This window comes from Quercus suber, unplaced genomic scaffold (genome assembly GCF_002906115.3).
Source record: "Quercus suber isolate HL8 unplaced genomic scaffold, Cork oak 2.0 scaffold_1058, whole genome shotgun sequence".
NCBI lineage: Eukaryota > Viridiplantae > Streptophyta > Magnoliopsida > Fagales > Fagaceae > Quercus > Quercus suber.
The window spans coordinates 106,662-116,972 of NW_027070466.1; the positions used below are offsets into that span (position 1 = coordinate 106,662).

General features: G+C 39.0%; 1 protein-coding gene across 1 annotated transcript; it reads left to right on the forward strand.

The window, feature by feature from the left end:
* Nucleotides 1-5,886: 5,886 nt before the first annotated feature.
* On the forward strand, nt 5,887-7,174 carry LOC112026301 (protein LIGHT-DEPENDENT SHORT HYPOCOTYLS 5). The gene has a single exon (XM_024058982.2). The coding sequence runs from the start codon at nt 6,361-6,363 to the stop codon at nt 7,048-7,050; it is 690 nt and encodes a 229-aa protein (XP_023914750.2). The 5' UTR covers nt 5,887-6,360; the 3' UTR covers nt 7,051-7,174.
* The last annotated feature ends 3,137 nt before the right edge of the window (nt 7,175-10,311 follow it).

Genomic DNA, 10,311 nt, shown 5'->3' on the forward strand with positions numbered 1-10,311 from the left:
TCATAACTAGGGATCAAGAACCACTACTTGTCACCTACCCACCCGTAGGCCAATGCACAAGTTAAGGTCACGAACTGATCCTTACTCAAAATCATCAAGACTTGGCTCGAGGGGGAAAAGGGTATATGGTTGGATGAATTACCGAGTGTTTTGTGAGTATACAGGACAACGACGAGAACACCTATAGGAGAAACCCCGTTTCGGCTAGCATACGGAAGCAAGGTGATCATCCCAGCTGAAGTGGGACTTATAAGCTATAGGGTAGAGAACCATGACAAAAGTAAGAATGATGAAGCCATGCGCCTGCAGCTTGACTTTGTGGACAAAGTAAGAGCAACAGTTGAACAGAGGTTAGCATGATACCAAAATCTCATGGCCAAGGACTACAACTCCAAGGTTTGACACAAGGACTTTTAGGTTGGAGATTTTGTCCTAAGAAAGGTGATGGGCGCCACAAAAGATACCTTTTAGGGAAAGCTAGGACCTAATTGGGAAAGACCATACAAAGTTGCATCATGCCATAGGATGGGAACCTACCACCTAGAGACATTGGACAGGTAAAAGCTGCATCACCTATGGAACACGGAGCACCTGAAGAAATACTACCAGTAGGCAACAACATGAACAATAAAATGATACTCATCATTTCCAGTTTATTGCTTTCTAGTTAAAGGTTTTATTATTTATAGTTTCTTTTAAGCCCAAAGGGCAAGTTTTTTTGGAACAATTTTTTACGCGTATGTTTACCACATAATAAGAGGAGTTATTCAGAAATATTGTGTATAAATCTACATGTCTACATATTCATTAAAAATCCACAAAGTGGACGGATTCAACAATAGGTTAGATCAAAATAAGTCCATAAGAGGACGGGTTCATCAGAAGAGGATGTTCATTAAAAATCCACAAAGTGGACGGATTCAACAATACGTTGGATAAAAAATAAGTCCATAAGAGGACGGGTTCATCTTGGAGGATGATCATTAAAATTTCCCAGAGTGGACGGATTCAACAACACGTTGGATCAAAAATAAGTCCATAAGAGGACGGGTTCTTCCTGGAGGATGATCATTAAAAGTCCACAGAGTGGATAGATTCAACAACACGATGGATCAAAATTACAAGTCCACGAAGTAGACGGATTCAACAAACACGTTGGATCAAAAGTACATGTCTACAAGACTATGGATTCATCGATAATTATAAGGTCCATACAGTGGACGGTTTTGGCAACAAATTGAATTAACATTACAAGTCCACAAGAGGACAGATTCATCCTAAAGACTGGTTATATTCATACATAGCCATAAACTTGATAGGCCAAGAATATATTGACCCCCTTGTGAGTAATTAATTGATTAATTAGCCAAGTTTATTAATTAATCAAATTAACATGCAAAGCGTGTGGTAGCACAAACAAATTACCAATTAAACTAAGTGCAGTGGAAATTAAATTAACATGGTGATTTGTTTACGAATGGGGAAAACCCTAGGGTGATTTTAAGGTCACCACTTTCGAGAATCTACTATTATCAAAACAAGCGGTTACAAGTAAAGGAATTCCAGTACCTTATAACAACCTACAGTTGAACCCTTACTCAAATACCCAATTGGACTTATTCTGTAGTGATAATCTCTCTTTATAATGCACGGCTCCTAGTACATGACTAACCAATTGTGCGAATCCTAGTACGTGACTTCAATCACCAACTAGAGGAGGTTGTTGGCTGCAAAGTTCTTTAGTTCATCCAGATGGTGAAGATCAAGAAAATGCTTGGTTACAAAACCCTATGGTTCACAAACACAACAACTTCTACACAAGAATGATGAACTAGGGCAAATTTTGTCTCTAGTCACAATTTTCTTAAACAAACTTTGCTCAACACTTGTGCAACTTGTTCCATCCTTGACGGCCCTTAAAATAATCCTTTTATATGTCTAGGGTTGTGAGAAAAGAAAGCCCAAACACATAATCACGGATTGAATGAAAAATAGTACAAAAAATCTGAATTTCATAAACCTCGACAGATAGCCATCTGTCAAGAAGCTGTCGAGCCACAAGGCTAGAATAGCTCTTCAAGTACGATAGACACTAGCTGTCAAGCTTTAATGAACTTACACTTTTCAGCTTGAATCTTGGATAGACTTGCATGGATTTAACACTTGATCTTGAAACAAGATTTCTTGAAGTATAAACACATCCTAGATCTATCCAAATACAAGTAAAGTGCGTTTTGTCAAAGGATTAGCAAATTACATAAAATAGTGACATGTTCCTAAAAAGTGAATCACATATGTCCTAACAAAACTGGACGGGTTCATAAATAGGCATAAATGTAGACATAAAACAAAATAAGTAATAAAATATTGCTAAAGCCCATAAAGGGAGAAGTTTAGATACAGAAGGCAACGGTTAAATTAAACATTAACTGTTCTTCAAAATCTTTACATTAAAAAAAAAAAAAAAAACTACTACTACTACTGAATGGATGTTTTCTTCTTTCTCCTTCTCGACTTGAACATCAGAGTGATGGGCATTGTCAATGACAGGTTTGATTTGGTTTTCAGCAGCATTTCCTCCGTCGCCATGAGGGTCGTCGATTAGGGCATCATCAGCAAACAACTCGTTTGTGCTCTCAGAGTAGACGGGTTGAAATAAGGTTTGGTCCTGGGTATTAATAGTGACATGAGATATGTCCTGGTTAAAATAAGAAGTATTGACTTGACGAAGGGTGTCGTCGAAGCCTTCAGCAAAGGAGCTTCCGAGCTTTACTAGAAGGGCATTAGAGTATCGATACTCACGTATTGCTTCCTCCTTCGCCTGACGGAGCTGGTTCTTGGTGTCATTGATTTATTTTTCCTTGTCTTCCAAGACTTGCTTCAACAGCTCCATCTGCTTCTCTAACTCTCCCCTAGCTTCCTCTGATAGAGCAAGTTTTTCTCCTGGATCGTCTTCCAAGCCCTCAACTCATTTAACTCATCCTCCGTCGACCTTGCCTTCACCCTTATACAGTCCAACACCATCTCGTGGTTTAGGCAATGCCCTATCAACCCCTTCATCATTAACATTGCTTGAAGGCAAAAAGGTTAGTAACAAGGCGAATGGAAGGGAAGAAAAAAGAAAGAAAAAAAGGGGAGGACAGACGTAGTTACCTGAGCAATACAGAAAAGCCCCGTCTCCCCCATAGCCTCAGTTGCGCGGTTGCCTAAGTCCTTATAATCATCAGTCATGATAATGGACGAGAGCTGCTCCAACGCGTACTTAGAGTCCTCACAGAGGAGGACGGGTGGATTTTCAGTGACGGGGATAGATAAATCACACGATCATGAAATAGTGTAACAAATAATCAATTTGTATTTGATTTGTATATATGTGAGTACAATCCTCTGTATAAATCTTTACAATGAAAGAGTACAATAAATTCCTCTGATTCGATCTCCAAGAAATGTTACGATTTGAAGGGGCTATGAAGCTTGCTCTTGAATCGCGCTTTGATGTCTCCAAGTTGAATGAATAGTTGAATGTGCTTGATTTGATGCGAGGGCCGTTGGCTTGATCTCGAACTAGATTCAAGGAGAATCTCCACTTTGATTTGAAGAAGCAGGAATAGGCCTTGATAAACAATGGAATTCTTGTGAACTCTAGAGATAACTCTCTATTTTGGCAGAGTGTCAGTATTGTTTTTCTCTCTGAGTGTCTGTTCTTTTTTTTTCTCATATGAGAAGTCTCCTATTTATAGGCAACTCAATCGTATTTAATTTGGAATTTTCTCTCAGCATTTATTGAAAGCTAATTATGGATTTAATTTAGTCTCCCATTAAATAAGAACTTTCCATATGGGTATTTTCTTTTGACATTGCCATATGGCTTTCTTATTTGATGTTGCCACATGGCTTGATTTCATTTGCTGATCGTCCACCTCATCAATTGGAGATTAATTTGATCACAAATATTTTATCATGAACAATCGGATGGCTGTGAATAAATCATAAAATTTTAATGTCTACAAATGCCCCCACTTCAAGATTTGGGTTTGCTCCCAATTGTCGTGCAAGGAAGACGAGGCTTGAAGTATTTTATTAATCTCAATTTGGACTAAGTTCACAGAAAGCAAGACCTTAATCCATGTACATGAAGGATTTAGACCGTTGATAGTTCATCCGTGTATAAGAAGAATTTCAACCACGAGCCCACGTTGGTCTCCTTAGTAGAGTTAGTGTTGAAGTTGTCTTGCTCGGCAAGGCCCTTTTTTTTTTTTTTTTTTTTGGGAATACTACGTTTCACTTTCATGGGCTTGGTCACACACAAGGGAACTTCCCCTTGCAAGCCCACCTTAGTTTTGTTCGGCAGGTTGGTGCTGCAATTGTCTTGTTCAGCAAGCGTGTTTTTTCTTTAGCCGCACTCTTGTGAATCACTAGGGCTTCTTGCGAGTGCCACCTCTATAAAAGGAGGTGATGTTTTATGGGTTAGAGGCAATTGAGCGCCTTTTTTTTTTCCTTGAGTTATTTTTTTTTTCCTTTCAGCCGTAACAGGCATTCTTTCTCTCTTTCCATTCTTTCTTGTGCTTGTCTTTGTATTTTCCTTATTATTATTTTGTGTTGAACAACTTGATTTACTCTGTGCAGGCCATCAATTGCTCTTTTTTGGACTACCTCTATTGCACTGTTCGCTAAGGCTCAAAGCAAATTGTGGTGTCATATTCTTCTCCTCTTGGTGCCCAACAAACTCAAGCATTGGCGACTTCGTCATTGATCAACCTTCTTGAGTCGGCGCTGAGTCCAGAGCTTTGTTCTGCCCTTCGTCTAAGCATCCAACGGATCGCACTTGGTGCTCTCGTTCCACGACCATAGGTGTGTAGCTTTGTTTGTGTGTCTGTCGTCTCCACTTCGCAGCTATTGGCGCCGGAGCACTGGCGGCTTCATCATTGATCAACCTTCTTGAGTCGGCGCTGAGTCTAGAGCTTTGTTCTGCCCTTCGTCTAAGCATCTAACGGATCGCACTTACTGCTCTCGTTCCATGACCATAGGTGCATAGCTTTGTTCGCGTGTATGTCGTCTCCACTTCGCAGCTGTTGGCCCCGGAGCACTGGCGGCTTCATCATTGATAAATGACGGGACTGACGAAGTTCATGGACGCACTGACGATTCCATCAACACGGACGATTCCATACTCAGGCTAGGTGAGTCGATCATACGCTTTACTGACGAACATATCCGGACCATTCAATGCAGGCAAAACGGTTCCAGAGACAACTGTACAGTCTGTTGAAAGATAATAATGGCACACTAAAGGGCCTCAGGCGTTACGAAAAGGAGCATTAAAAACCTGTATAACTACCCAACGGCTAGAAGCCAGGAGAGGGTATATAAGCCTCCCACATTGCTGAAGAACAGGTACATACACACAGAAAACTCACTGAGACATTTTCTTAGTTCTTTCCAACTGCATTGTTCAAACATTCTTTTACTAACTTTGGCATCGGAGGTGTTGTGGCAGGCACCACACCGGTGTTCATCTCCAAGGGCTGGAAGATCGTCTCCGTCCGTCGAACAAGTACTGACGAGTTCACACTCATCAGTTTGGCGCCGTCTGTGGGGACGACACTTTTTCGTGGTCAAACTCGGAATAGTGATCCTATATCTTTGTTCTTACAAGATGGAGTCTAATCAGGATGCTGCAGCCCTANACAGCGAGTGAAGCTTTTTAGAAAGAGTGGGGAGGGGCCGCCAGGGGTGAATAGTAAACATGTCTTGTCCACTGGGGCCACCATGTGAATTGTGAATTCTCCCTCAATTCTCTCTCTCCCTCTCTCTACCATTCTCCCCCTCTCACAAGTCACAGCCAAAAGACTATTCTTTTTTTATTTTTTATTTTTTTCAGAGATTACTCTTTTCTCTTTCTTTATGGCATTCTCTGATATCTCTCTCTCTTAAGTGAGGAGAGAGTCTCACTCATTCATTCATCTATACTTTTTACGTCCCATCAAACAAGCTCTCTTCTCTCTCTCTCTCTCTGTGTAAGTAAGACCATCTCCTTCTCATGAAAAAAGCAAAACCAAGACAATCTATTTCCCGTGAAAAAGATCCAAGAAGCAGCCCCCCTCCAAAATCTTTACACTACAATCAAACACTGAAAAAAGAGTGAGAAACTTCAGAGAGACAGCGTTTGTATTACAGAGAGAGAGAGACAGACCCATCAACAGAAACAGAAATTGAGGTTTCTATACTTCGTAGAGAGGATATGACCGTGTTCTTAGCTCTTGAAAACAGCTAAGGATGCTTTGATTAACCCGATCCTACACATCACCCAAATACCCAACACCCATAAAAGCCAAAAGAACCCAAAATTAACTCTTGTTTATGGATTCAACATCTGGTGGTGCTGTTTCATCCGACCCGAATGGCGGAGAGGGTCCATCGACGGCAACAGCCCCAGCTGATCAAAGCTCATCACCAGCACCACCGAGTCGGTACGAGTCACAAAAGCGTCGAGACTGGAACACTTTCTTACAGTACCTACGGAACCACAAACCCCCTTTAACTCTAGCAAGGTGCAGTGGCGCCCACGTAATCGAGTTCTTGAAGTACTTGGACCAGTTCGGAAAAACCAAGGTCCACAACACCGGGTGCCCATATTTCGGCCACCCGAACCCACCTGCCCCGTGTGCTTGCCCACTTAAACAAGCGTGGGGTAGCCTCGACGCGCTCATCGGACGGCTCAGAGCGGCGTATGAAGAGAACGGTGGACGGCCAGAATCGAATCCTTTTGGAGCTCGAGCTGTGAGGATTTATTTGAGGGAAGTCAGAGAAGGCCAAGCAAAAGCTAGAGGGATTCCTTATGAGAAGAAGAAACGAAAACGCCCAACTGCTGTAACGGCCACAACTGTCGTAGCGACTCAAGGAGGCGATGCTGGTGGTAGTGGTAGTGGTGGTGGTGGTGGTGCTGCTGCTGCTGGTGGTGGCGATGGTGATGGAAGTGGCAGTGTTGCAGCTGGGAGTGCTAGTGTTGCTCAAACAACAACACCTACTACTACGAGTACCACCGTATAGTTTTACTAATTTCTTCTTCTTATCCTTCTCTACTTTTTTTTAACCTTATTTTTTGTTCGATTTTTATTTCTGTTGAAGCTTTCGATTGTGATTATTATGAGCTATATATATATCTCTTTATATATATCTGGCGATTCTCTTATAAATCGGATCGACCGCATGAACAACACTCTCGATTTTAGTTGCTAGTATAAAGACTTATTCCTTTCGTTTCCTCTCTTTTAAAATGGAGAACTCGATCTCATTTCTAGTCCATAAGAGCATATAGCAAGCAGAAGAGTAGTCAAGTTTCAAATTCTTGATTCTTTATTCTTCTTTTTGGCCTTGTGTTTCGGACTTTTGACAAAGAAGAGGAAGCTCCAAGACTCTTTTTTTCTTCCTCTCTTGTTTTAAAAAATTTAAACTATACCACCTAAGAAAACCAGCATTTGTATCATTCACTGTAAAGCCTCCGTCTCTTTTTTCTTTTCTTTTTTTTCTTTTTTTGTCTTGAGCAGGTAAACCCCAATTATATTTAAGATTGCATATCATGATCAGCATAAGTAAGAAAAATGGGAAATTATGAGAAGTACATAAATATATCTTTATAGTATTTCTCTTTCCATTAGATATCACTATACACACATTGTAGATCAGATTGACCCTTAAGCAATCCAATAAGCAAGCACAAATTACTCTTTTTTCCCATTCCTTTATTTATTATTATTTTTTCCATTGTTCCCTTTTTATTTTGTATACCTTGCTGTTCCATAACTGCAACTGTTGCTTTTGTGGGTTGCTAGCTAGTACCAAAACTCAGACTAAGGTCACCACAGCTTGTAAGAGTAAGAAGGGTAAGCAAGACAACCAGTCACACTAGACTAAAATCTTTATAAGTCATCAACAACTATTCATCTGGTCCCCGGCTTCTTGATCTGCTGGGGCTCTATTTATCTCTTATAATGCCCACGTGCGCCTCTAATTTAGGCATTTTGCGCTTTCAGTTTCAGGTGCTTTCTTTATAACTTGATCTTAGATTTTGTGTTCAGATTTTTAAGATTTTGAGTTCTTGGTATTTGGATTATTGGGATCTAATTCTCATTCAGCACAACTGTGCTCTCTCTCCTCCTCATCCCCATATGAAAATTACATTTCTTTTTGTAATAACAACTACAAAAAAGATATACTATATAATAGTCTACAACAATCAATGAAATTAAAAACAATCCCTTTTTATTGCTGCTCTTATTTTATTAAGGTAACCACCTCCTCAGTGTGAAAACGACTAGTAGCCAACCCTTGCATCCATTTTGTTGTAATATCTTATTATATCTTGCAACTTGATTAGCTTTTATAAATTTGTTATCATAACTTAGACCCACCAGGCACCAGGCACTCCCAAACAAAACCCCCATTTCTGAATATCAATATTTAGATCCATATCTACTGAAATGAAATGATGCAACATTTATTACCCTACTCATGATCTGCTAAAACTATTTTTATTATTATGTTTTTGTTTGGTCCTTCCTTCCCTGCCTGCTTTTTTCCTCTATACTTTATAAATAAATATATGTTATCCTTTTGTATTTTGCAGGAACTTTACAATTTCTCTTTCTGCCTTCTTTCTTTCTTTCTTTCCCATTTATACATTATTCACTTTCACCATTTTAATTCCGAAAATTGAAGGTAAAAAATAATTTGATTCTAATTTGGCCATTTTATCCTGGTTTTACATCCTTGTTCTTGTTCATGGAAGTCGCGATCTTCTTCTTCATGATAAGGTTGTACTAATTTGATTCTAAAAAAAAAAACTTGTAGTATCCACTTTGACTGTTTCCCTCAAGAAAATGAATTTTAAAAAATAAAATAAAATAATCAAATATAAAGGTTTCAAACTAAACAGTGAAACCCTGGGGACGGCTACAGCTGAGATTATTTTTATGCAATATCCTAAAAAAAAAAAAAAAACCAAACTTACATAAAAAAGACAATCTTGAATGTTTGAAACAAATAATATAAATAAAATTTAGTTATGAAAAATGATATTTTGATATTTATTTTTGATTAATGGATTTCACTATAAAAAATATTTTCAGTGATGCGTAGATCGTGGAAGAAAACAAAAAAAGATAACGTCAGCCAGAGTTATTAATCTATTTTGTTTGATCATCTTTGTATCTTGCATGCTGCAGTACGTGGGGCAGGGAATTCTGAGCGTAGTTAAGTGCAAAAGGAGAAATGTCACAAGCTAGATGGTAGAAAGAGCCCTCAGGTTCTTGGCTCTTTTGTCGTCACATTAACATTCATATCATATCCCCATTGTAGGCTACAGTGTGATAGTTCATTTAAGAGAGAGGTTTGGCTTGGGGTAGGGGTAGGGGTTTCTTAAAGCAACTGCACCGAGTGGTCTTGTCCAAATGCCACAGTATGCAGAATAGCCAGTAGATATTATTGACGTATGGTATGGCTATGGTTTGGAAGGAATATATGCTTTTAATTTATTTTTGAATTTTACTAATGTTTCTCTTAGCGCATATAATAGTATATCATTTTAAAAAAAAATTTATAAAAAATTAAAAAAGGTTTAACAGTTTTTTTAATTTTTGATAAAATTTTTTTAAAAACAAATTTGTTAATGTATGTCTTTAGGACATCATCAACCGAACTCTTTATTTTTACCTATCTCAATTGGCTTCTAAAGTAGAAGAGAAGCACCCACATGCCCTTGCTTATATGCGCAAAAATATAAATAAAAGGACTGCTATTCCGTAACATGTGGGACAATGTCACCAAGAACCCACCATTTTGCACCATATATATATTTACACACGCTTTCGTACTGTATGGATTATTTGTATCTTGTTGCCTTGTTGGCTTCAAGGGTACATATATGCATGGATGGTATGCTATGCTGCAGAGAACCACTAGGCAATTTTGCCCATGCATTTTCTGATGATCAAACTTGGGTGCCAGCTTTATTACACTGCGAGCAAGTCACCTCTGGCATTGCTCTCTTTTCTAATTTTTGTACAGTACCCATAGGGTTGTGTATATGGAATACATGATATGTCTTTTGAATATAGATTGTCCGAGTTCCGATTATGGTGCAATGGCATGTTCCTATGCGAAGCTGTAAAAGTTGAGGGTAAAATATAGACTATTTATTGAAAAGTAAATTTATGTAAGGATGAGTAAAAGGATGTAATTGGAAACTTTCTTTGGACTAGATATATGGAGGGTGTTTGGATTGTGCGATGCGCGTCCACGTTTCCTCAATCC